Here is a 27,988-nt window from a genome sequence, read left to right as displayed (position 1 = left end):
ATAGGAGTAGCGGAAATCCTGCCAGGAGTCCACTCCCAACCTCCCTCCTTCCCTTCCCTTCCTTCCTTCCTTCCTTCCTTCCTTCCTTCCTTCCTTCCTTCCTTCCTTCCTTCCTTCCTTCCTTCCTTCCTTCCTTCCCTCCTTCCCTCCTTCCCTCCTTCCCTCCCTCCCTCCCTCCCGCAACTCCCTCTCTCTCTCCTCCCTTCCTCCCCCCTCCTTCCGACTTTCTTTTTTCAACTTTGGAGCACGGCTTTCTGGCAACCCTTAAATACTACAGTTGCACAACTGGCATGTCTGGAATCACAGCTAAGATTTCCCAACTTATATTTTGTCCATGGTATCCACCGCAATTGGCAGGTATATATTTAACGCTGAAAGGGAGGCAGCTGTTATCAATGGTATCCAATCACCCGGTGTCAAGGTCCTGGTGCTATTATTCTTGTGCGCTCAATAGGACGAAAGATTCTGGGCCTTGGGTAAGAGACTTGAGGATGCAGATCTGGTGTTACTTTTCAGCATCAGAGTTCCGGGACCCAACAGGAACAGAGATATTCCCCAGCGGAGGGCCGAGCCCAGGCACAGCCGTGCGCTCCGCCTCTCCGTAGCGCCGTCACTGCTTCGTTGCAGGACAACCCCCACCCCCATCCCCATCCCCATCCCCATCCCCGCCGCGCCCCTGGAAGGATCTGGGTCGAGCTAAGTCTCTAAGGAGAGGTGTAGGGGATAGAAATCACCGGAACAAAGCTCAGCTTGGGGGTGCACCCGTGGGTATCCCTGTACTCTATTCAGGAGCGGGTCTCCACGCTGCTCTAGCGGATCCCAGGCACCCGGCCTGCAGTGGCCAGCCTCTCTCTGCACCCACGCTTCTGGGCCAGCGAGGTCAAGAGGAGTCCTAGGCTCTGTCCTCACTCTACGGGGTAAGGGGCGTGGAAAACACAGGCCCCCGGTGGCTCGGTGAGCTAAAGTCGGCCTGGTTGTGAGCCAAGGCAAGGGGATTCTTTTTTTCCGCTATTGTTATTATTGGTGATATCAACTCATTCATCGCGGCCTCCCCTCCCAGCTCTCGGGCTGTCACTGCCAGCGCGCCACCAGCGTCTCCAGTCCCTCGCGCGTAGGAAGCCGCCCCCTACAGGCCTGCGCACTCCCCCTCCAGGCCGGCCTTTTCTTCCGGCTGGGAGTGAGGGAGCGGGCCTGGAGGTTAGCAGGCTTTAGGTCTGGCCTTGGCCAGTGGGGACTAGGGGCGCCGGGCTCTGGGTTGGCCGCCGCCGGCCGGGAGTGGGAACCCGGCACAGTAGCGCTGCTGCAGTTGCACTCGCGACGCCCCTGCTCCCCCGGTTCGCCTCCGCCTGCACCGTTGTCTCCTTCAAGTGGCTTCGGAGCCTCAAAGAGGGGGCAGTGGGAAGTCTCCTGGCTTCTCAGAGCTTGAACTCCAAGAGGGCACCATGTGCTGGATGAATCCGGTACTCACAGGTAGGCCTCCCAGGGCTGGTCTGATGGTCTAGTCAAGGGCGCTGATAGGAAAGCGGGGACACGGCTTCTGTCGTAGCGGTTCTCATCAGTCCTCAGCAAAAACACTTTGTGTCTCGGTTGCTTTCTGTACAGAATATCGGTTATACTATTTGTGATATGTGGAAGGCTCTACTGAGATTTTATAAGATGTCTACTTCTCTGCTGTGTTACTCCAGCGTGTAGACACGAGAAGGCACATAAACTGAAAAGAATATAACCCAGGCGATCGATATTGGCTTTACAAACAGTATGTTTATTTGACAGAACTGTTCATTCCAAAGACTTGCACAAGTCATTCCTCTAGTGCTGTCCTGGAAGCTTGGGGTTCATATTGTTTATGAGATACTGTGAATAAACTGTGAGAATTCCTGCAGTTATTCTCATTACCAAGTCTTTGTAGGGATCAGGCTAGAAAGAACAGCTCAAAGGGTGGGTGGCATGAAGTTACAAGCATAAAGATAAAAGCAGATATAAATCCCAGATAGCTGCAGATACAGTGATGGGCAATCAATCAGCCCTTCATACCTCATTCTTTCCTGAGACCACTATTGCATCTTACTAGAATAATCTATGTCGTAATGATCTTGTTTCTAGTAATTGTGTCTTTATTTTAAGAAAGTCAGCTCTGAGTGAAGTCCTAAGGATACCTTAACAGAAACCCTTCAGAGGGCGGACATGTAGATCATGGTATGCAAAGAAGTAGGTACTAACATAGGTCCTGGGTTATTCTTTCTCATTTTCTGTGAATATCTTCAGATATTTCATAATTGTTCTACAGTATACTTTACTTGTGTCATCAAACCTATAATTATATGGATTTTCAGAGATATTCACATAAGACAGAGGTTCAAGGGAGGATTTCATTCAATTTCATTTTCAGTGACAACTATGTGAAATATATTTCAGTCAGGTTTGTTTTTAAATATAATGAGAGCCGGGCAGTGGTGGCGCATGCCTTTAATCCCAGCACTTGGGAGGCAGAGGCAGGCGGATTTCTGAGTTCGAGGCCAGCCTGGTCTACAGAGTGAGTTCCAGGACAGCCAGGGCTACACAGAGAAACCCTGTCTTGAAAAACCAATGTGTGTGTGTGTGTGTGTGTGTGTGTGTGTGTGTGTGTATATATATATATATATATTAAAGATATTATTTTTGTTCAGTGACCATTGCTTAAAGCAAACAAACCAAAACCAGATGGTTGTATGTTTTATCAATCAAGTGTTTTACTCCTGACAGCTTTATCTTCTAGCAAGTTCGGCCATGCTTTTCATTCATAAGTGAAGCTGTTTCCCTTGATGATTTGATTTGCTTGGCTTTGGTTATTTGGTTATTATTTGCCCAGTGTGCACTACTGGCTGGATCAGAGCAGCTGTGCAGCTAGTCTAGAGGAGATGGATCGTGCTGCAGCCTCTTCTTTCTGCTTCTTGGGCCCCAGGATGACAGAAGTAGGCTACCACATTCTATTTTGACCATACCGTTTTTCTTTCCCTGTGTTCCAAATGAGCATACAATCATCAAACTGAAATACATTGTACTGGTCCATCGTCAAAATTGTTTTCAAGGTGAGAAAGGCAGTGATGGCAAGGTGAGGTTAATGTCAGGTTGAGGTCTACAAAGGGTAGGGCCTGGGGTGCCTGGGATGTACTAAATCAAGCTTTCCCACTGCCCCAGCTGACCATCCGTTGTCTCCTCTCCTTCCATGCTCAACCACAGACCCATTATGCCTCTGTACCACACAGCTTTTAAAAGAAGAACGTGAGCATCACAGACAGGAAGTGGGTAATGGAGAATTGGAGAAACTCAGTGCTCAGAGCAAAGCAGTGTGGTCTGCAGACCTCACGCATTGTCCGTCCCTTTGTGTCTTCTTCCACTGCCACCATCACACCACAGAATGAGGAAAAAGAAGAGAGCTCAGGTGCTCTGTAGACCTTTTTGCCAAACAGTATTCTAAAGGAAAGCACTGCAGGCGATAGTGTACTTACATTCTGTTAGTCGCTGTTAATGGAAGATGAGAAAAAAGCCGACATGAAGGTGTGAGAAGGCACATCTCATGAGGGGAACTCACACGGCACAGATGGGAGTCCTTTCCCAGGAGTGTTTTTCCTTAGATCCCATTAATTGTGAAAGGACCTTTACCCCTTTCATTCAGAAGAGGCTGGAGATTCCCGTTTACCATCACATCTAACAAACAGTTAGTCTAACAAACAGTTAGACTCAGACATAGGTTTGTGCCATTGAATACTTTTATAATGGTTATTAAACAAATCATAATCTGATTATTTTGATTGCTAATGTTTAAAGTAAGCAAATGAGGAGCTAGATTAATAGTTAAAAGTCAAAATGACCACCATGGATGGGCTTAGTCTCTCATGCACTGCGCGGTCACTGGAGCCTGGAAAGGCAAACCTTGCCCTGCGTTTGGTTTCCTGTGACGTTGGGCCTCACCAAGGACTTGCTCTTTTGTAAGGCTTTAACTTCTTTGAATGGCCTCTGTGGCTATTCAACTTTACTATTTCTTCCTCAGAGGAATCAGGTCAGACTTGAAGCCTAGTTTTCCCTGAGACTGATCAGAAGTTAGTGATAGCAACTTTAAATTGTAAATTTTATTTGCTGAACATGATTACTATCATGATGTATGTTTTATCCCTACATACATTTTTATCTTCTGGTCAGTATAGTACTTTAGGCAGTATTATTTAGACTTAATTCACATGCTGTGGTGGTTTGAGCATGCCTAACCCAGGGAGGGGCACTATTTGGAGGCGTTGCCTTGTTGGAGTAGGTGCGTCACTGTGGGCGTGGAATGCTTTAAGCAGGGCTCAATGGGCCATCCTACTAGGAATATGGAAGATGTTGGTAAGGGTGAGTTGAACTGTGGAAACCTGGCTCTAGCGGTTTCAGAGAGACTGTTCGTGTGATGTTTTGGTGAAGAATGTGGCTGCTTTTTGTGCTTCTCTGAAGAGTCTGCCTGAGGCTAAGTTGAAGAGATAAATTCCTTTGTTAAAGGAAGTCTCAAAACACCCTGATATAAATTCTGTTGTGTGGTTACTAAACTTCTGTCTCATAAAGAGTGTTTTAATAAAAAGATGCAAGCTGAGAAAGGAAAAATAAAAAATATAGGGTTCAAGTATTAAAGGGGCACCAGGAAGTGAAATGGAGCTGAATCCTGTATTCAAGGATATTAAATTGAATTAAGGAGGTGGTGACCTTGGGGCAAGATCCCACTCATCTAAATTTAGATAATATGATAGTATATAAAAGCCTTTAATCCCAGGATGCAAGGCAAACAGATCTCTGAGTTCGAGGCCAGCCTAGGACAGAGCAGGTTCTAGGTGAAGAGAATCTTAAGGCAGGCATGGTGGTACAGACCTTTAATCCCAGGAGACAGAGTCATGTAGATCTCTGAATTCAAGGTCAAGCTACAGAGCAAGTTCCAGGACAACCAAACTTATGAAGTGAGGGAGTTGGAAAAACAGAAAGCTAGTAATAGAATATGGCAGGGGTGGGGGGTGGGGGATGTTCCAATCCCATTATGCAGCAGAACCCGGCAGCTTTGGCCACGTGGCTCTGGCTTTAGAGTCCAGAATAGAAGGGATTACTGGGACAATTGCTGCAGGTTAGCTGGAGCTAAGAAGCTAGTGGTGATTAAGAAGAGATGTGTATCAATGAGGTGTGATTTGGTAAGTGTTTTTTGAGAGCACAAAGAAGTTATGTTCCAGAGATAGCCAATGTTGTACTTCCTGCTGCAGCTGGACTTGGTAATGTGTAAGAACCACCTGTGTGGTACTGGTTTTGAAGGCAGGAAGGAGCCATGGAGAGCAGCTGAGGCTTGGCACTGTGAGAGGCCATGGAAGGCCATTGGTGAAGGTGAAGCGTTAGTTGTAGTTGATGACCCAGGACTGAAGGGCTCATGCAAAGATTGAGGCTTGGCACCATGTAGAGAGACTATGAGAGGCTATTGGTGAATCCTAGTTGGAGTGGAAGACCCCATGATATTGGAGATGCCAGTACCAGGGGATGACCACTACAGGAGCAGTGGAGTGGAGTCAACCAGAGCCTAGAGTGCTACAGAGGGCAGAGCTGGAGCTGTGACCCAAGCCCTTTGAAGGAGTCCAGAAGAGCATGTGTGGATCCCAGACACTGGAACAAGAAGCTGTGAAGTTGAAGTTGCCTTGGAGACCTTAAGATGTTTGAGATGCCAGAGCTGTGGACTACTTGCTGAGGAAAGCTGTTAACAGGGAGTGGAAAGTGGAACCAGCCTAGGAGAAAAAACTTTGCTGTAGTCAGTAAAGATGAAAAGGGAGAAGACAGCTTTGGCATCAGCCATGGAGATGCAGAGTTTGGCGTTTGCCCAGCTGCTTTCCTGTCTTGCTTTGGGGATTACAGTTAAGTGATTGGATGAAGCTCAGAAGAGACTTTGACCTTTGGACATTTAACATTGTTGAGACTGCTGTAGACTATGGGGACTTTGGAAGTTGGAGTAAGTGTGCTTTTTTCTTATGCTATGCTTAGGTATGGCCCCATAGACTCGTGTTTGAATAAGCCTATGGGGGCCATGGAGTGGAATGTAGTGGTTTGAGTATGCCTATTAGGAGGTGTGGCCTCGTTAGAATAGGTGTGTCACTATGACTATAGGCTTTAATGTCATAGTCCTAGCTGTCTGAAATCGAGTCTTCTCCTAGCAGCTTTCAGCTGAAGGTATAGAACTCTCAGCCCCACCTGCATCGTGCCTACCTGGATGCTGCCATGCTCCTGCCTTGATCATAGTGGACTGAACCGCTGAACCTGTAAGTCAGCACTAAATGTTGTCTTTTTAACAATTTCCTTTGTTACGGTGTCTGTTCACAGCAGTAAAACCTTAACTAAGACACACACCATAAATCACTCATTACAATGTACATTTCAGTGGCTTTTTAGGATATTCCCTAAGTTGGACCTTTACTATAGTCCTGTGTTAGTTATGGAACGTTTTGTTATTTTAAAGAAAAAGCTCATCATGTTGAACCTTTCATCCCAAGACAACTGCTAAGGTGCATTGTGCTTTGTGAACTTGTCTCTGCTGGAGATCCTGGACTATTAAGGGATCAGTTCCTTTGTGCTTTGTGAACTTGTCTCTGCTGGAGATCCTGGACTATTAAGGGATCAGTTCCTTTGTGCTTTGTGGACTTGTCTCTGCTGGAGATCCTGGACTATTAAGGGATCAGTTCCTTTGTGATTAGCATGTTTCCAAAGCCCATTCATGTTGTATCATGATCAGTAGTTCTTTTTATTACAAAGTAGTGTTTTACCAGATGCATGTGTCACTTTTATCCATAAGTAAGTTGCTAGGCTTTGGGTTGTTTTCACTTTTTGCCATTCATGGTCATGGTTTAATGTTTTATATATGTATCTAGAATAGAAATTTCTATATTACATGGGAAGTGTTGAAATATATGAAAACTGTTCTGTTAACCCTAGATCATTTTAGACCTTTGATAGCAGCTTGTGAAGGATCTGATTTTCCACACACTTTCTAATGCTCACTGTTGCCTGTGTCTTTTTATTATAGACATCTTGGTGGGTATGAGTTGGCAGACCATTGTGGTTTGGATTTGTGTTTTCATAGCAATGAATGATGATGGACTTCTTTTCATGCATTCATTGTTTGTCTCTGTAATATCTTTTTTTTTTTTTTTTTTTTTGGTTTTTCGAGACAGGGTTTCTCTGTGTAGTCCTGGCTGTCCTGGAACTCACTCTGTAGACCAGGCTGGCCTTGAACTCAGAGATCCACCTGCCTCTGCCTCCCAAGTGCTGGGATTAAAGGTGTGCGCCACCACCGCCCGGCCGTCTCTGTGATATCTTTACAGATGTGACTTCCCCCTTTTAACTAGGTTATTTATATTTTATTCTTATTGCCTGGGCCAGCCTTGGCATGGGGTCTTCTTTCTTGTTGGTTCTTTTGAGGCAGCGGAGAGGGAAGAGCATTGGTGGAGGGAGGGGAAGGCGTGGCTTTATGAAATTAGGGGGTAAAACTTTGTCTTATGAGATATTTAGGGTTGCTGTATAATAAAAAGTTTACTTATCTAAGTCTAAGTTACTATGCTATTGTAGCTGACCTGCCTTCTGTGATCCTCTGAGGCCAGAAACTGCACTTCTTTCTCAAATAGCAAAGGATAAAGTAGCCTTTGTACTATCTCAGCAGGAGCTGCATGGCTCTAACTTTCAACCTGCTAGTCGGAAGTCAGAGGAAGAAAGAGACACTTAGAAAAGTAGTTATAGCGTTTATTACTAAGTTGTAAAAAGTTTCCTATGAAAGCTCTCTAGGGAAAAACAGAAAGATCCTAAGTGGGGAAAGGGGAAAAAAAAAATCTCTAAGTGGAGAAAGGGAAAAAAGTCTTCTCTATCTTCTCTATCTATCCCTCATCTCTGTGTCCTCAGTACTTATACATCTTTCAGAATACGTGATTACATGTTACAAAGCTCATCACAAGTTCACACAAAAAAATCAAATCATAAATTGAAATAGAAGTTTACAACAGAGAATGTTTACATGCATATCCATTAGGAGTAATTATCTGGCCCGGCGGTGGTGGCGCACGCCTTTAATCCCAGCACTTGGGAGGCAGAGGCAGGCGGATTTCTGAGTTCGAGGCCAGCCTGGTCTACAGAGTGAGTTCCAGGACAGCCAGGACTACACAGAGAAACCCTGTCTCGGAAAACCAAAAAAAAAAAAAAAAAAAAAAAAAAAAGGAGTAATTATCTGGCTAAACATCCATCTCCTGTCTAGCTCCACAGGTTCATTGTAAGTTGAAAACCATAACTAAGTTATTAGTGAAGTTTTATATAGATAAGCCCAGTCAATGTTTTATCTTCTGTCCTAGCACTTATAATAAATTGTTAGTTCCCTTTTCCCCTGTTAGTTCCCTTTTAATGACCTTTGGTTAATTGTTTTAGCCTCTTGGAATGTGCTCTGAGTAGGAGAAAGACTGGTTACTGTCTAAGAGCGACTAACTGATGACACTTGGGAGACTGGCAGAGTTTTCATCGCAGTTTTGACTATCAGAAAAGGACCTAATAGCAGTCTCACTATAAAAGAACTTAATAATCACAGATATAATTTTAGGAATTTTTACAGGATCATCATTAAGACTTAAGAAGTCATCTATTTGTATATGTATTTATATAGTATCACTACAAGACAGTACATCTTTGTGGATCTGCAGAGATCTGCTCCAAAGGGGTGTGCTATTACTTAGTGATTGTTATATATGTTTAGTAATAACAGGAAAAGCAGGAATCTTTCCTAAAATGAATTCCTTATAGCCTTGCTTAATAAAAATGAACCTGTCACAGATTATATAATAATCTGAAGCAGGCCATCTCAGGTTGATCACTTGATAGTTATTAGCTTGTCCCATTATGGCTCCTGACATCTCGTATTTTGTTTTAAACTAATTTGTGTGTGTGTGTGTGTGCACCTGACTCTCCTTACCCAGAGCTGGCATTATGGTTTGCACAGCTTCTTATTTATCTGTTTTTTTAATGTGGGTGCTGGAGATCCAGCTCAGACCCTCATATTTGCATGGCACACACTTAACCAACTAAGCCATATTCCCCACCCCGAAAGCTAATCTTTAATGTAAGATAGATGATTAGATGTATGGTCATAAAATCAATATGCATTGAGCGCAGGTATATGACTCATACTCACTATAATGCTTATTGCCATTCATCATCCTGCTGGATATCCAGTCAGTCTTTCTTCTCTGTCTTTTCTTAGGATCCCATTTGTCAACTCTGAAGCGTTTATAGAATGCTCTGAACATTTGCCAAAGTTGTTTCTTAAAAGAGAGGGTTGTGGCTTCTTCCCAGGAACAGAGACATCTGCACTTGCTCTCATGCTTAACATCACTGAAGCTGGAAAAGCCACTGATTCTGGACATGGTGAGCATAGATCTGAGAACAAGTCCCCAGAAGAGAGTCTACAAGGTGCTGTACCATCTTTCTACACAAGTGCCTCAGGAGCACCCGTAGGCCCTAGAGGAGATGGGCATTATCCTTCGAGTTGTCCAGTGACTCATACTCGAGAGAAAGTTTATGCCATCTGCTCAGACTATGCCTTCCTCAACCAGGCAACGTCAGTCTACAAAGCTCCTAGCCCAGGCCGCTCTGCTTGCCTCCCTGACAACACCTCCCTTTCTGCTGGAAATAGTACAAGATATATTGGAATCCCAACTAGTACATCAGAAATAATCTATAATGAAGAAAATAACCTGGAAAACTTATCCACCAGCATGGGCAAGCTACCTCTTGCATGGGAAATTGATAAATCTGAATTTGATGGGGTGACTACAAATTTGAAACAATCAGGTAAGAAGGAGCTATGAAGTTTGCAAGTGAGAACAATCAGAAACAAATGCTATCTATTGCTAAGTCCGCAATGAAATGCTTTCTGTTGCTGAGCCAGGAGCATCACTGCCATCTTATCTGTCACTGCAGTTTTGTTTGTTTGTTTTTGTTTTGTTTTCTTTTTTAAGTAACCCTAGACATAGTTAATCCCTGACCGTGTTGCCCATGAAAACTTCTAATATCATGTGTGCATTTGAGGAGCTTTGAAAATCAAAAAGAATGAAATATAAGTATTAACGATAACACAGTAGCTTTGAAAAGGGTATTGACGTAGCTAGAATATTACTGTTATTTTGTACTTTTGCAGAGATATGTGATCATATTTTCTAATGCAGGAGATATTAAGACATTTTTTGTTTTGAAACATTTGAATGCAAAAAGAACATCTGTTTTGATCAAAGTCTTGATTTTTTTTTTTTTTTTAAAAAGCTATAATTATATAGGATATTAGCCAAGGACAGATCTCTTTTCTAAATTGTATTCCAAAGTCCATTTTATTTCTCATGTATGTATGTATGTTTCTAAGGACCTGCTTACATTTCTTTCCATGTGTTATCTGCTACTTGTTTCAGATTTTAAAAGAAAATTTATGTTTGATAGCTCCTTCCCTCCTTTTCAGTGATAGCTCTAAAACTTTCAGATGCTAGGGAGTTCATGCTTCAGTCAGCTGTGGCACTGATATATTTTTGTGGACAAGTATTAGGAAATACTTGTCTTATTGGTTAAGGTATGAACATGGTGATAGAAGAACAGGGTCATAAAGCATTCTAATTGCTTTAAATTTGAGATAACAGTGAACCTATCAATATAGAATTCTTCTTTGTCATCCAAACTTTTAGCAGGATTATATAAGGATTAAACATATAATTAAACATTCTATATATAAGATTTAGCATACATATATACTTATATATTATTTATTATACTTATATAATATCTAATATATATGAATGGTTATATTTGGACGTATACATTCATTATTGTTACAGAAATATGAAAGGAAAAGTTAAATCTCTGGGAATAAAAGCAAACATATTTTAGAATCTACTCTAAAAAAATGACAATAGCCAAAGGCTGTGTAGTGTGAGGATGTAAATGGGAGGATTGCATCATTCAGGGTTCAGGGTACTCTTCAGATACGAATGCTTCTTTATTTTCCTTGAGTTAACAGTAATGCAGGGTTATATGCAGCAGTTACCACTCTTCTAGTTGTACAGGTGAAGAAACTGAGGCTTAGAGGGGATAAATGTGCCCAAAGTTCACAGCTAGATAGAACTAGGATTTTACTCCTGATGGTCTTATAAATACTCCAGTGGTTTTACAAAAATCTCTGTACTTGTGTTTGTACATTCTGAAATCAGTTGTTAAAGAGATTGCTAGTCCTTAGAGGACTGGCATGCTTTGTTTGTGTCAGGATTTATGTGCATCTTTTTTTCTTTAGGGTTGAGATTTAGTGCTATTTGGGGGTTTCTTAAAACAAGCTGGAGAGTGCTTCCTCCTGTTTTCTGTGGGTTTGTAGTGGGTTCTAAAAATGTCTAACTTTAGTTATGGAATTGTCTCATTGATAATTTTGTTGTTTCATTTGGGGGCCTGCAGGTGTACTTTTCCTCTAGTGTCTATCTGTTAGGGTCTTTAGTGATAACTCATTCTTCACTGTTGGTCCCGTTTGCCCAACCTGGCCCCCTAAGTGACCGAATAACACTTTCAGTTGCTAGTTACTGGACTAAAAATGTGTATCAATTACCTTGCTATGCCATGAAACTGACTGAAATTAAATGCCTTTCTGGCCTTGTCTTAAAATATGCTGCCCTTGCAGAAGTCTCCAGAGTTCCAGAATAGCATCTTGTCATTGCAGTTGTTACTTAGGTAGAAGACTGCCTGCTGGTGCTCTCTACTCTCCACTGTTGAGATTTAAAAGTGTGATTTAAAGCTCTGTTACTAGGAACACTCACGTGTAATCTTTACGCTTTCTTAAAGAATTGACCTCTTTTAGCTAGGCATGATGACACTTGTTTATCATCCCAACACTATGGAGGCTGGAGCAGAATGATCGTGAGTTTGAAGATAACCGGAGATATGTAGGGAGTTCCAGGCTAACCTGGTCCCCATGGGGAGACCTTAGATTGTGGGGAAAGTGTTCATTTTACTAACATGGCATGTGCTTTAGGACCTTCTTGTTATAAAAACTGCTTTAATATTGACACAATTGTCCTAGCTTTCTTTTGGGATGTTTGTGTGGTACATTCTTTTCCATTCTCTTTTAGATCTAGAAATTACATTGTGTTATAGTTTCTGTTTTTCACTTGTAGAGACTTATCTTCATTTTTTTACTAGAGCACTGTATCTATATCATCTGGCACAGTTATAATATCTACTTCAAAGTCTTGGCAGATTTCAAAATCTGGGTTAGGTTAGAGTCAGACTTGGTCTTGAGGGTAACTCATTTCTTTGTTTCTTCACACGCTATATTGTTTTTGAATTTGTCCTGGATCTGGGGACTGTTGTATCAACTCTGGTATATCATCCCAAGAAAGTATTACAAGAAAGTAAGCAAGCAAGCAGCAAGCAAGCAAGCAAGCAAACAAGAAGCAAGCAATCTCTCACTCTATTCTGTCTTCTCCTTTCCTCCCTCCTCTTCTTTCTTTGTGTTACTCTCTGTTTCTTGTTTTGTGTCTCTCTGTGTCTCTGTCCCCCTCCGTGCCCCCCACCCCCACCCCCGTGATTTGAAACTGCAAGCTCTGTCTTTTAAACATAGTTCTGTTCTTGGGTTGGGCCCATTAGCTCTGGGTGAGTCACTTAGGGTTTACTCTGTGCATATATGGTCCAGGTCTTAGCACAGGATTTGGGCTTCTCTCTCTTTTATAACTTTCCTACTTTCAGGTTTCTTTCTACCTCATTTAGTTGTGGTTGGTGTCCTGTCTACCCCCTTCCCCCGCTTTTGTTTCTGGAGACAGCAGTCTGGCTGTGTATTCCAGTATGGCTTATAATTCTTTTTATTGAATTTTATTCATTTTATTTTTACTTGATGTGTATGAATGTTTTGTCAGCATGATGTCTGTGTACAATGTATATACCTGATACTCTTGGAGTGCAGAAGAACATGATGGATACCCTGGAACTGGAGTTACAGAAGGTTATTAGCTACTATGTGGTTGCTGGGAACTGAACCCAGGTCCTCTGCAAAAGCAGCCAGTGCTCTTAACTACTGAACCATCTCTCCAGCCCCCTCACCTATAATTCTCCCTGCTTCAATTTTTTTGAGTACTGGGACTATTGGTCTGTGCTACTGCACACAGCTCTGAGTTTTTATTTCTCATCTTTCCTTATACGTTTCTGAATACCAGGATAGTGTGTGTGTGTGTGTGTGCGCGCGCGCGCGTGCAGAGGGCTATGTGCATATGTTAGGGTGGGGTTAGGAAGACAGGATACACCAATGGCATAGAGCCATGGGCAAAGGTCAATGCCATTGAGCGATGAAGAGACAGAAGTGGAGGGGCTTCTTTTTTATGTTATGATCTAGCTTCTACTTTGACATTTCTTTCTTCCTGCAAGTTCAGTGAAATGTTGGCAGTAGAACCAGATCTTGTGGCATTATGGGATCTCTGCTTACTTGCAATGTGTCTGCTCATTTAACCTAGGGAGAGTCACAGCAACATACACAGCAAAAGCAGCACAGGGGCAGATTCAGAGTCCAGTGAGGACAGAGACAGAGCAGCCGTGGCCCACTGGGGCTGCAGACTTGGATGTTTCATTAGCCTCACAACTCTCAGTGGCTGGGAAAACTACCAAGGTAATGAAATCAGTAAGAGGTAGAGAAGGGAGTCCAAAGAAAAACACTGCTTTTTTCTCTTTAAGATTTGTGGATAGTTTAGTGAGATTTAGTTTACATTTACAAGTGGCTGGTAAGCTCTGAAACATTTTGTGCTCTTTTTATCTGTGAAGACACAGAAAAAGTAGTTGAATAGGAGGAGAAATTATATCTTTATTGTTTAGTGTTCATTGTTATGAAACATTACAGATGTCCCTTGTGTGGCAGTATTTCCTGAGTTCCAACTGGTTAGAGGAGCAGCATGGTTATTGTGTATAGTACTGAAATAGATCTGCAATGAGTCTGTAAGCAGGTGTCTATATAATATGTGTTTGATAACTAACTCAAAAAAAATTAGCATCAATTTTCACATGAGATTTGATTATTTCACTTAAAATAGATGATGTCAGGAAGATATTAATGTAGCTGAAAGGAAAGTTAATATCATCAGCCTTGGGTATTATTAATATTTTAATATATATACTTTTGAGTAGATGAAACATTGTCATGGTTCAGAAATAAATAAATGTATCAAAATTAAACAAGATAAACTCTCCTGCTCACTTCTGCCTCTTTTGTCCACTTTCTGTATCTCTCCTACCCCTAGTAGGCAGGCAGTCATTCCCCATCACACACACACACACACACGCACACGCACACGCACACGCACACGTATACACGCACACGCGCGTGCACACACACGCGGCTCTGTGCTGTGCATTCTGGTTCCTAGTGCCGCATTTTACTTTAACAGTTTAACACAGATTCATTGTACATCCCTTCTCAGGTCTCTGGGGCCTAGAGGTATTACTGGACAGAGTGTCAGCATGCTGGATGCTGTAATAGAATTATGTTAATGTGAGTTTTATTGTTTTATAGGATGGATTCATTCTCAGGAAAGCAGCCTAGTTTAATTCTTTTCTGTTGGTAACTTGAACTTGTAGATGTGGGTAAAGAGCTCTGGATTGGTTGTTATCCAGCTCTGAGAGCCTGGCTCTGCACTTGGATACAGTCTTGAGAGGAAATACCATTTCTGATGGTTCAAATTGTTTTTAATTCTCTTCCTGCTTTCTCTCTAGGGAAGAGTACTATTCTAGAAAGCACAGGTATTTCTTTGAGACATTTACAAATACATTTTAAGAATGTATGTCAGTTTCTCTCTAATTCTGTTGTAACTTCTGGCATGGGGGTTTACTTTATCTGAGCACTTTCTTGTATTATTTCTTTGTTCTGTAGGCATTGCAAAGAAACAAATTTCCAAGAAGAAAACATCAGATAAAAAAGGGCGGTCTCAGAGGGAGTGTCTTCACTATTCTCCTCTTGATGATGTTAAACAGCGCAAAGTGTTAGACCTTAGGCGATGGTATGTGGCCATGTCAGATTTTATTTTTTTCAATCTTAAAAATATGGAATTTGACATTAATTTTGTTGAGTATAGGTTAATAAATTATATTTATTATAAATACTGTTAGTTCCAAAATTGTGTCTAAATACTTTATGTATATCTCAGATTTTGGAAGTAGTCTAGTTTAGTGCAGCCAGAATTTTCTAGACTTGCCTAACTGTCAGTGTCATTCAATGATCCTTCTCAATGGTTAGCTACGTTGGGTGATACTTACATTTGGAGTAGTTGTTTACCTGGTTCTTCTTTGCTGAAGAATTCTCCAGGAAGTGACTGTTAGCTTACAGCAATTTTAATTATTGCCATACCTAGTAAAATTAACAATATTTCTTGTGTGTATACTTTCCAGAGTAAATTAACACTTTATAGATTGTTCTAAAAGTTCATCATGTACGTGCTTGTCGTGGCCTATGAGTGTCAATTTAGAACCTCCAGCTTCTTTCTTTGTTTCCATCTCTCTCTGGAGGATATCCTGTTTCCCTTTTCAGTCCTCAGTGACAGTTCTGTTCTGGGGATCTCTGTCCAGAGGCTCATGGGATGTGCTTTGGTCTGAGAAGAATCTCTGAACCTCTTGACACAAGGGAAAGTGATTTGCTTTGTTTCTTCTGGATTTCAGAAGTTTCAAATGATCCTGTGTCTACTCAGATGGGCATTCACATAGAAATTTGAGTAGTTGGTATCAGGATTTCTTGGTTTAAATAAAATGTTCTTTAGTAGGTTGCTAGCCATGATGTATCTCATCTTGATAAAATGGATCATTTTCACTCCCATACACTTTTTATGTGCTTAATAAGTAAGAAATACTTTAAGCAAAAAATGATTTTACACTGCATTAAAGTTTGAATTATGGCCACATTCTAAATCACCCGTAAGATTTGTACTTCTGTTCCACATGTTTTGTATTCATTCAAGTGAAGGGCACTGTTTGATTTCCCAGGTACTGCATAAGCCGGCCACAGTACAAGACTTCATGTGGTATCTCCTCATTGATTTCTTGTTGGAATTTCTTATACAGCATTATGGGAGCTGGGAAGTAAGTATGCCTGTTTGCTGCTAACACCAAACTCGTCTTTGAAAGTAGTTTGAAGGAAACAGATTATGATGGTGCACACCTTCAATCCAAGCACTCAGGAGGCAGAATGAGGCAGATTTTTGTGAGTTTGAAATCAGGCTGGTCTACAGAATAAATTCTAGGGCATCTAGGTCTACATAGAGACCCTGTCTTAAGAAGCCAGAAACAAAACAAAACAAAACCAAAAACCAACCAACCAACCAAACAAACAAAACCCACAAAATAAAAAAAAAAGAAAAGAAAAAAAAAAAAAAAAATAAAAAGAAAAAAAGAAAACAAACCAAAAAAAGAAAGAAGAGAAAAAAAGAATTTTAAGGTACCTGTTTTATAATGGAAGACTCTAAGAGTTGACTTTTCACAAACTGAGAAAAATTGTGTATATTGTTATAAGCCTTTCAGGTTAAATTATTTGCATGTATTCTTTTTAATAAAATAAATGAAAAATATTGCTAAACTGTTACTAAGCTAAACCTATATAGTATTAACACTGAGGCATATTTTATTTGCATATGACTGGAACTGTGAAATGAAAGGAAATGTTTCTTTTATAGTCTCCCACCTATTACCCAAGAAGAAGCATTACATATTTTGGGCTTCCAACCCCCATTTGAAGATATTAGGTTTGGCCCTTTCACTGGAAATACAACACTCATGAGGTACGGAGCTTCCACTTATTATTTCCACACCTTATTTCTAATTCTGTGAAGTGATAACGCTGTAGTGTTTGGGGACATTACAAGATAGACTTTGGTGCTGGGTCCCACCTTAGATATGCCATGTGGGCTGTGCTTGGGTTTCTGTACAATTGGGACAGTGGCCTGTCTGTGTTATGAAACTATTGCTATGAGCAAATCTTCTTCTTAATTTCAGATGGTTTAGACAAATTAATGACCACTTTCATGTGAAAGGATGTTCTTATGTTCTATATAAGCCCCATGGGAAGAACAAAACAGCTGGAGAAACTGGTAGGTGAAAACACACACACACACACACACACACACACACACACACACACACACACCAAGCTTTCAGGTTGGGTACATCTCAGAAATTGGCTATATTGTTTCCTGGGACATCAAATGAACTTTTAACAGTCTGATGTTTTCATACCTCTTTAAGAGGGATATCATGATAGTAATACATAGAACACTGTTAGTACACAGTTCAGATTTTTCCCCTTCTGATATTTCTATGTAGATGTTGGAACTTTAAAACATGTTTACAAACACTGCTCTTAACACATTGTTTGTATGGTTTAGGACCTTGTTATGTTTGTGTGTGCATGATAGTTAAACTTCTAGGGAAAAGCATGAAATTTGCAGTTTGGTGGGGTTTTTTTTGTTTTTGTTTTTTTGGTTTTTTTTTTTTTTTTTTTTTTTTTTTTTTTTTTTTTTTTTTTTTTTGGTTTTTCGAGACAGGGTTTCTCTGTGTAGCCCTGGCTGTCCTGGAACTCACTCTGTAGACCAGGCTGGCTTTGAACTCAGAAATCCGCCTGCCTCTGCCTTCTAAGTGCTGGGAAGCAGTTTGTTTTAAAACAGAGTGAGAGCCCTCGAGGACCTGTGATGCTGGACTGGCATCAAATGATAACACAGAACAACAGGGCAACAAACTCTGTTGTCAGACAGTCTTGGTTTTAACAGACATATTGATGAAGTTAATCGTAAGGATTATTTGTTATATACTAGTTGAATTATTTGTATTGTTTAATGATTTTAACTTATAAATTGTCACAATAAACTTTGAACTTTATGGAGCCGACAGCTGTAAGGTACTACTGTTAAAGAAGAGCCTTTTCTGACTCCTTGAAATGGGAGGGTTTATTCAAGATCGTCGCACTGGGGTTCTGTGATAAAGATGCAGGATTGACGTCAGCTTCAGAGGTGATAGAGGCGGGTGTAAAGGCACACGGGTGACTGACTGGAAAGAATATAGGACACTGAGAAACCGTAGGTAGTCATGTAAAGTTAGCAACATTCTCACGTATAAAAATATAAAACAATTAATAAAATGTAATAAAACAACAAAAGGGCTCCTGAGTGTTGGCTTAGGATTAGTATTCAGAAATTTTATGACTTTTTTTTTTTTATTAACTGTGCTGCCCATTATGTTTTGGAGCATAATTTTGTTAGAGATTTTAGTGTATGGATCTTTAGAACAACAGTAGTTGGTTTACTTTCTAGTGGTCCTGGTTCCTTCAGTTCTTCATGAGTTATCTGTACAATGAGTAGATGGATATGAATGTTGTTACTCAGTTTCGTAATGGACTAGGCTATGTTAGGATGCCTGGCACTGCCACACTCTGATTTCTTTTACCTCTGTTTAAACATTCTTAAACATAAAAGCCCAGTCTTTTATTTATAGAGTGGAATAAATTGTTTTCCTTTACAAGTTTTAAAAACTACATATATTTTTGTATTTATTTCATGTGTGATCAAAGGACAGCCTGAGCGAGTTGGTTCTCTCCTTTCCCTGTTTGGGTCCTGGGGATCAAGCTAGGGCAACAGGGCCTGAGAGCAGGTATCTTTTCCTCCTGAGCCAGCTTTCTGACCCCCTCTCTTTTTATCTTCCTTTTTATGCAAAGGCATGATGGTAATTTCTTCAAATAAAGGTTAATGACATCTTTTACCAATTGTGTTTCATCTTCTCTATCAGCGCTCTCCCCAAGCCCCTGCCCTCTCCACAGCCCGCCACCATTTCTGAAATGTCTCTGGACAGTTTAGCCCCAGAGTCGTCTTATCGTCTGTACTACTGTCCATTGGCCTCTGTCGTTTGGTGTTTGGGATGTACTGTCATGTCTTATCTTTTTAATGTAAGTGTCTTGCTCAGTGCCCGTAGAGACATCCCAAGTAGCTCTTTGATTATGTATATGACGCACATCAGCGATAGTTACACTCAGGTGGGCAGAGCACTGGGATTCTGCTTTCCTCCCTCATTCTTTCCATACTCTCTCTTATAGAAGAGTTGCCAAGAGGGGCTTTCTTCAGTGGTTTCTGGGATAGTCAGTGGTGGAAACCATGGTCAGCTGGTATTGCTTATTTCATAACTATTCTTTTAATAATGTGTCTTTTTGTTGTTGTTGATGATGTAGATCTGATTTTCACAGTGTGCTTTCAGTGTTCTTGGGAACTGCATATCCTGGACTTAGTAACTCTCTGGTTCTTGATGAACTCAGTGCCGCTGGGCCCTCAATAGTCACTGTAAATGAAGCACCTCATAGTATTGAAAAGAAACCTGGAGATTGTGATAAAACTTAAAGAGTTATTAAAAGATATGGTTTTAATAAAAGATAAAGGCATATTTTTCAGAGGTATGGTTGATCACACTGAAAACTTGTACTAAATATTGACAATAGTAGCCATCTCTCCCTCCTTCCCTCTCTCCCTCCCTTCCTCCCTTTCTTGCTTTTCTTTCTTCCCTGGAATCTTGAATTTTTTCTTTGTTTCTTTCATTCATTTATTTGTTTTGAGACAGGGTTTCTCTGTAGCTCTGGCTGTTCTGAAATTTGTTCTTGTAGAGCCATAGGCTGGCCTTAAAGTCACAGAAATCCACCTGCATCCTGAGTTCTGGGCTTAGAGGCATGTGCCACCACAGCTGGCAGAAGTCTCTTTTATTGAATATGTCTGGGATGCTAGGTATATTGGCTTAGGGCCTGTAGTGCGAGCACTGAGGAGCTAGAACAGCAGGTTTGCTCTGTGTACAAGACTATCCCGGGGCTTCCTTCACATTGTGTTTCAGGCTAGCCTGAACTACAGAGTAAGACTTTGTCTATGGCCATATGTCTCTGAATGAGTTCAATCTTACCTGATCTCAGAAGGTCTGGCCTGGTTAGTACTTGGGAGAAAGAGTGAGACTCTGTCATACAGCTTGCCTAACAGAAAGGCTTTGAGTTCAAGTCTTATTGCAAAACAATGTTTTCAGTTATCTGAGAAAGCTTCTCATTGATTAATTTAAATTTAAAAGCATTTCAGTGATTTTTCTACGGCAATTGTAATAGTCATCTTTTTTTACAGTGTTTGGGTATACAGAGTAACGTTATCTTAATCCACCATCTGGAACAATCATGTTCTTTTATGGAAATGAAAGACTGTACTGAATTTATTTCTAAAATTCTTTATCTAAACTGCCAAGGGGGTCAGTTTTTTAAGATGTGAGGGAAAACAACTCAATCCTGTGGAGTGGCTAATCATTATTGGCCTTTGTGAAATAGAGATTTTAGTAGAGAGGACTCCCTGTCTGTGCTGATCTACCTGGAAGTGAAAATCTATGTGGAATGCCTTGATGGAACTTAAGAGTAGAGACCAGAAATGTTAACATATGCATAGGCAGAACCCCACCCCAAAGCCCTAGTGAAGCAGGTTGCCTCTGTGGAGCTGCCGCAGACACTGACTAGCAGATCTTGGTGGTCGTCAGCTATTTCAGTGGCCAGAAAGTCGATTGCTGTGAACATACCATGCAGGCTTTCAGCTTGCTTTTTTAAGGGTTTCCAGTTTTAATAGACTACTTGTTAATGAATAATTTAAGTTCTTCCAGGAATGGAAGTTAATGAAACCTCAGTTAATGGCTTTGAATACTGAGTGCTGATAAAATCGTGTTTCTTATGCTAATACTTTGAAATCGTTTGATAGCTATTACGGTGATGGGCAACAGATGAGGAGAAACGCTGTGTAGCTGCAGCCTGCCTGCTAAGCTGATGCCTTTGATCTGTGTGATGTGTGTGGAAAAGCTGATGACTTCCATCTGTGTGACAGGTGGAGAAAGACAATTATCTTAGTGTTTCTTTTGCTGTGATGAAAACCATGACCAGAGCAACTTAAGGAGGCATTTGCCTGGTGTGTCCTGACACAGTCCATTGAGCGAAGCCAAAGAGGAACTCAAAAGGGTAGGAACCTGGAGCCACGACCTGGTGTAGAGACCGTAGAGGAATGCTGCTTACTGGCCCGCTCCCCGTGGATTGCTCAGACTACTTTTTAATAGAATCCAGACCCACCAGCCCAGGGATGGCACCACCCACAATGGCTGAGCCATCCCACATCAATCACCAATTAAGAAAATGCTCTACAGGCTTGTCTACAGCCAAGTCTTATTAAGGGGGTTTCTAAGTCAAAGTTTCCTCCTTTCAAATGACTGTAGATTGTGCAGGTTGACACAAAACGAGCCAATACAATGATAATATTTGTTGTTATGTGGCAGGTGTGAGCGTTGTGTGCCAGGCGTGTGTGTATGTGTATGCATGCACACCATTGTTGTAGTCTGTTATTTAAGGTTTGTGTTTATTCATATGCATTAGTAAACTGTAAGTTGGATATAGATGTTTCATCTAGACATTAGAATGTCTGTAATTTAATCTATTTAAGGTTCTTTTGTAAATCTTTTGTAGACTTAGTTTATATGTGAGAGTTTATAGACACATATGTTTCACTTGGGCATGCTCATTCAGAAGCTGGTAGTGAGAGATGTTCAGAAGCAGAAAAGCTGAGACTGATTTTTGTAATCACTGGGTTTTACACAATCATTGAATATCTTCGACAACTTGGTATATTCTTAGAAAGTTCTAATAAGTAAGGACAGAGCCGGGCGGTGGTGGCGCACGCCTTTAATCCCAGCACTTGGGAGGCAGAGGCGGGCAGATTTCTGAGTTCGAGGCTAGCCTGGTCTACCGAGTTCCAGGACAGCCAGGACTACACAGAGAAACCCTGTCTCCAAAAAAAAAAAAACAAAAAAAAAAACCAAAAAACAAAAAAAGCAAGGACATGTTTCGCTTGTTTTGCTACTGAGTTTATCCAAAACTAAAGTAAACTCATTCATGTTTTTGCCCACATCGGTAGCTTCTCATCCCCTTGATGAAACTGAAAATGTCAGTGTGTTCCAAACTATGTCTTTAGTCCTTAACTAGTCCTCTGTATTAAATGTGGACATTGCTTTGTGTCCCTCAGTTGATCTGGTTTTGTCTTTGTAGCTCCAGGGGCCTTATCAAAGTTGACCCGAGGACTGAAAGACGAGTCACTGGCTTATATCTATCATTGCCAAAATCATTACTTTTGTCCGATTGGCTTTGAGGCAACCCCTGTCAAAGCTAATAAAGCGTTCAGGTAAGCACTTCCGTACTTGATAAAGGCACATCGCTAGGAGAATTTGATGTACAGTATATTTTTGGGACTTAAACAGATTCTAGTCTCCTAGAAATCAGGAAGCTTGGTAATGTGTTTTATTCAAACCGAGTGAGCATTTGTTTTGCAGAACTGATTTGCATTTCGAAGCTGTTGCTCAGTTATTGTAAGAAAAAGCCATCTGCTGTACCACTGTTATGACTATTATACACAGGTGCAGGGCCTTCCTGTGTCATGCCCAGTGTCCTCTCCATTGCCTTACATGCCCTTGTGTCAAGAGTGCTACAACTAAGTACATTAAAATGCACCTTCTATCCTCAGTGAAGAACTAAGGAATTGTTAGGGTTTTTCTCCAAGGGAGCTCAGGAGCAGTTTTATCTCTAATCTTCTTGGCTATATTTGCCTCTTGCTTTTCTTAATCCAGTTTCTGTGATTTGAACAACATTTTTTACACACACACACACACACACACACACACTTCTGTCTCTTTGAAGGAGATGTGTTCAACAGAAGGATGCTGAGTTTGAATGTTACTCTCTTTACCAAGTTCTTTCACGAGGGACCTGAAACAGGTTATTTTTAAGAACAGGTGACATGACTGACCCCCCACTGTTTTGCTGGGTGATTCACACTTGGCTTGGTGACTCGGGAGGATGAAAAGATTAGGTGGCCCTTGGAAGTTATCTCTTCAGTGAGGGCCCAGCTTCTGGCTGGAGAACATGGCATGGCCTTTAAGGACAGGAGGGTTATGTACCGGAGGCCATGGATCCCTGGAGTCCCACTCAAAGGTCCTTGGATGTGGTACCTAAGGGAACCTGAAACAGGTGAGCAGAAGTTGGAGGACTCAGGAGGCTGAACACTGCTCGTGTATGAGGAGCGAGAATAAAACTGCTTTTTCTCCAACTCCTGACAGGCTCTGTTCACTTTTTGGAGTGAGTAGCACTTTTGCAGTTCTTTTATGATTCCAACCTATGCTTTTACCTTCCTTCCGGTGCCTCCCAAATGTAAAACATGCTGTGACTTCTACTGCTGTGTTCCTTTAATAGTGTGGCTTCACCAGTGAATGCCTGTGCTTGTGAACCATCTAATTTTTTTTTCTTAAAAATTATGCAAATCTCCAGGCTCCTTTCCAGACTTGAATTAGAATTTCCAGAGATGGCATTGGAACATTGTATGTTTAAAATCATCATCTTCTCCTCTGATCCAAGGGGGTAATATGCTAAAATGTTTATAACCCTAGATTTTGAATATGGAAGGAATAAGGCCCATACCTAACTCAAGGATTTCTAGAATGGCCCATCCTAGATTAACAAAGCCATCTTTGAGTTAAAATTTTGATCTGTTCTTTCAGTGAAGGAACTATTACAGCATTCTGTGGGGAGTGAAGCCACTTATCAAGCTAAGTATGATTTTTTTTTTTTTTTTTTTAGCAGGGGCCCCCTCTCATCACAAGAAGTAGAATACTGGATTTTAATTGGAGAGTCAAGTAGAAAACATCCTGCCATTCATTGTAAAAGGTATGTTTTAGTAGCTTTTATTTATTTTTTTAAAATTGGGGTAATAGTTCCTTCACTGAAAGAACAGATCAAAATTGTGTAACTAGATGCATTAGGAGTAATTTCTGGCTAAACATTCATCACCTGTCACAGCTCCACAGGTTCACTGAAAGTTAAAGTGAAGTTTTGTATAGACAAACCCTGTCAATATTTAATCTTCTGTCCCAGCACCTATAATAAATCCTTAGTTTCCTTTCTATGACCTTCGTTAATGGTTTTACAACCTCTTGGAATTTGCTCTAAGTAGTCCCACTATAAAAGAGCTTAATAAATACTGATATGATTTTAGGAATTCTTATAGGATCATCATTAAGAATTAAGAAATCATCCATTTGTCTATATAGCATCACTACAAGACAGTACCTCTTCAATTGTTATATATGTTTAATGATAACAGGGGGAACATATTAATAGCAGGAATCTTTCCTAAAATGATTTTCTCTTGGGCCTTGCCTATGGGAGCAAATCTGCTGTGGATTATAATCTGGGGCAGACCATCTCAGGAAGATCACCTGCTGTGTTGAGCTTGTCCTACCTGAGGCAGAGCATCTCGGGGAATATCACCTGCTGTGTTGAACTTGTCCTACGATGGCTCCTAACACACGCCTTTGCTCTTTCTCACTATTGCCTGTCCATACACACAGACTGACACAATCTGAGAATTCATGGTGTAGTTCAGAGAGAAGTGACATCATAATGACATGGACTCTTACAAGCTAATATCAAGGACTGTATCACTACATAATCAGAATTTTTATTTCCTTTAGCAGTGATTTTACTTTTCATATAAACTCACACGTCCTTTAAATGATTCTTGCTATTGTAAATTGATTTAAAAATTTCATTTTATGTTATTGCTGGTAATATAAGAAAAAGAACTCCCTGATTTAACTATATAGACCTTGATTTTCACATCTTTACCAAATTTACTTATAATTTGTATAAAACTTGCTTTGATTTTTTTCTCTATAAGCATTTTGTTTATTAGTATATTGTTTATTAATAATTCTGTCAGACTGTGGCACATAGTGGCGCATTGTTAAATGAGGCGTTAAATGAGGCAAAAGGATCCTGTAAACAAGGGGTTCAAGGTCAGCTTATACAACATAAAATCACACCCCATCCCCCCGCCCCAATAAGAAAATAAATTGACTTGAGTGTAATAGAAAGTGTAGCATGCCACTGCTTTAGCCTGCCAGGTATTATCTGGTATGTTGACATATAAGAATAGGAACCAATTATAAACTGAGAACATTGACAGTAATTGGATAACCACAACTGTCACACAAAAAAAGAAGCTATAAAGGCCAATCCATGGCACAGTGCTGATATAAGAGAACAGTCACCAATTATTGTGGCAGCTTGCTCATGGCAAAAGCTTTACTACAGTGGTACTTTGGACCTAAACAAAATTGTCCTTTTTCTTATTATAGATGGGCAGATATTGTCACTGATCTAAACACTCAAAATCCAGAATTCTTAGATATCCGACATCTAGAGAGGGGGCTTCAGTTCCGGAAAACAAAGAAGGTAAGACTATTACTACATTGGAAATAATTTGTCGAATGACCAGAATGCAGTATTTTATTAATAATCTTGTCTTGGTAAATAATAGAAACCAAGTTCAAACTACCTTAGTCAGAAAAGTAAGATTATTTTAAGGATTCAGGCTAACTTTAAACTTGCAGCTAAGGATAGTCATAAGGAAATGACACTCAGTACTGCAGTAATGGTAGAGGCCAAGTAGCTTAGAATGCTAATCACTCTTACGTAGGCTGTGTTGTACTCAGTGCTTTATTTGAATATAAATTTCTTGCACAATAATTTTCAGTGGGTGACTTATTTTTAGGTGTAGATTGAGACTTAACATGCCTTGGTTGAGTTCCATAGTTTTAGCCCAAGTTGGGTAAATTATGGTTACAAGGCAGGTGTTCGAGCATGACTACAGAAAGAAGCTTTCAGAAACAGATATAGTATAGATTCAGTAGGCAACCTTTTGCTATAAATGAACCTGGGAATGGTAGCACATGCTTGTAATCTCAGCTCTTAGGCAAGGATTTGCATGCTATCTTAGGCTAATGAGATTATGTCTCAAAAGTCTTGTGTAAACAGACACACACACACACACACACACACACACACACACACACACGGGAGGGAATACGATAGGATTTTAGTAGAACAGAGGAGAGGAGATTACATACACAGAAAGGAAAAGCATGATCTAATTTGTGAGTCAGGAGTAGAGTCAATTATGCTGACTCTAGGCTATGGAGAGGCATATGGAACACAAGTGTTTTGGTCCCTAAGGGCTTTGTTATAATGTAAAGGCAGCTGTTGGGAAAGGTGAGTATGTTAGTGTGCTCTGACAAAAGCAGAATAGAAGAGTAGTGTTTTCAGTATCATCTCAAGGGAGTCAATAAGGACCCCACAAACTTATAAACTTATTTTCTCTTTATTGTCTTCATCTTTTTTTCCTTCTTAGGTTGGAGGAAATTTGCATTGCATCATAGCATTCCAGAGACTCAGTTGGCAAAGGTTTGGCTTTTGGAACTTTCCATTCGGAACCATTACACAAGAATCACAACCTCCCACACATGTCCCGGGAATTGCAAAATCTGAGAGTGAGGACAATATCTCTAAGAAGCAGCATGGGCGTCTGGGCAGATCCTTCAGTGCTAGTTTTCACCAGGACTCAGCATGGAAGAGGATGTCTAGCATCCACGAGAGAAGGAACAGTGGCTACAACAGCTTTAGAGATTACAATGGCAATGACTGACCATGCCAAAACTTAATCACTGGTGTCACCCACACAGCTGTTATGTACAGGACTGCATTAAGACATCAGATGGTTTTATTAAGTCTATCAATAGGAACAGATTTTTGAGGTACAAAGCATACCCTGTAGTTCTCTAGTAAAAAAAAGCCTACATAGGATTACTATGGGTGGCTTCAAATATACAGGCAGGTAAGCACAGAATTCTGCCCCTTTAAAGTTAAAAGTATATAAGCAATCTGGACAAAGGGTTTCACAAAATCCAATACAATCAAAACTGCTTCAGAGGACAAACACACATGCATTTAACAGCATCAAAACTTGAACCACTTAAGCATGAAGTGATTTCTTGAAACTAGTCATTTATTAAGATACTTTGATTCCTAAGGCACCATCTGTCCTTTAAAAATGGGGATAGTCAAGGTCTAGTTTTTGCTCATAGTTAAACCTAATTTAAAATTATCTTTCTAATCTAGTTGTTCTTTCAGTGCTAACGGTATCCACCTCACATCTTTGCTTTCCTGAATAAGTGTCTCAGGATTCTCCAAAAAGAAGCAGAAAATACTCAAGAAATTGACCTTTTCTATAGGTGCAGATGGGTGACTTAGGTCATTGGTCCTGATACTCTTGACTGTGATACGTGGCTGTGAGATAGTTACAAGAATAGGTCTTGAGCAAGGTCTGATGTTCTAGAACAAACCTTGTTTTAGGGATATAGTTCCAGAGCACTTGGAATCCAGAGTTTCTATCTACATATCCATGGTAATGTGTGCAGTGAGGTGTCACATTTGACTTGTCTCTTAATGGAGTCATGTGTTAACAACAGCACTGGAGACATGTTGGCAGTGCCCAGCTCACTCTGAGGACAGCTTTGTACTCTCAACTCTGAGCTGTTTCCTTTTGTGAAACATCCAAGCAATTAGGTGTTTGAAGTGTGTGTTAAATACTTTGGAAGTGTGAATTCAAGACTCGAGCTCCTCTTTAGCTGCTGCTGTTTTCCTTTTGCTGCCAAGGTGTGACTCACAGACGTCTGTGATGATGTTCTTTCATGTCATAGGTTCATTCCAGGATTCAGGTCAGTAACTTGGTGATTACAAGGTGCTGAGTACGTTGGAACCATATTGCAATACACCTCAAAGGGAGGTTTCAGATTTTGACTTTTTAAAAAAAAAATCATTTTTTTCTCTTGAATTTTATATCCATTTACCCACTCATATATGTTTAGTCTACAGAATTAAAAAATGGTCCTGTTTCTGAAGAGATTATTTAGCTTGAAATGTAAAGAACTGAAAGATGTAGGTTGTTGATTTTGTTACTTCACACTGGAATTTTGAAAATGTTTTCATCAATAAAGTTTTGTTTTCTACTTTTGA

The 27,988-nt window shown here is 40.5% G+C and overlaps 1 protein-coding gene across 11 annotated transcripts; it reads left to right on the top strand.

Annotated features, from left to right (window-relative positions):
- The first annotated feature begins 5 nt into the window (after positions 1–5).
- Bivm (basic, immunoglobulin-like variable motif containing) lies at positions 6–27,988 on the top strand. 11 transcript variants are annotated; one of them, XM_076931957.1, is made up of 11 exons: positions 928–1,470; positions 6,192–6,293; positions 9,266–9,855; positions 14,939–15,065; positions 16,042–16,137; positions 16,728–16,832; positions 17,047–17,141; positions 22,133–22,265; positions 23,714–23,800; positions 25,273–25,369; positions 26,325–27,988. In XM_076931957.1, exons 3-11 carry the CDS (start codon positions 9,384–9,386, stop codon positions 26,616–26,618), a joined length of 1,506 nt encoding a protein of 501 aa, XP_076788072.1. In that variant the 5' UTR covers positions 928–1,470; positions 6,192–6,293; positions 9,266–9,383; the 3' UTR covers positions 26,619–27,988. The 11 variants fall into 11 exon arrangements, with proteins under 11 accessions (XP_034353923.1, XP_034353924.1, XP_034353929.1 ...); XM_076931958.1 differs by having other exon boundaries at positions 6,189–6,293; XM_076931960.1 differs by lacking the exon at positions 928–1,470 and adding an exon at positions 5,124–5,986.

The sequence above is a fragment of the Arvicanthis niloticus genome, chromosome 3 (genome assembly GCF_011762505.2).
Source record: "Arvicanthis niloticus isolate mArvNil1 chromosome 3, mArvNil1.pat.X, whole genome shotgun sequence".
Classification (NCBI taxonomy): Eukaryota; Metazoa; Chordata; class Mammalia; order Rodentia; family Muridae; genus Arvicanthis; species Arvicanthis niloticus.
Note: the sequence above shows the minus strand (reverse complement) of the source record. Positions and strands in the feature narration are given on the sequence as shown.

Coding starts and splice junctions, on each gene's coding strand:
- Bivm (XM_034498032.1), top strand. CDS start 335: ATGGTATCCACCGCAATTGGCAG. Junction 16,833..17,046: donor GGAAATACAACACTCATGAG/GTACGGAGCTTC, acceptor TCTTAATTTCAG/ATGGTTTAGACAAATTAATG. Junction 23,801..25,272: donor CCTGCCATTCATTGTAAAAG/GTATGTTTTAGT, acceptor TTCTTATTATAG/ATGGGCAGATATTGTCACTG.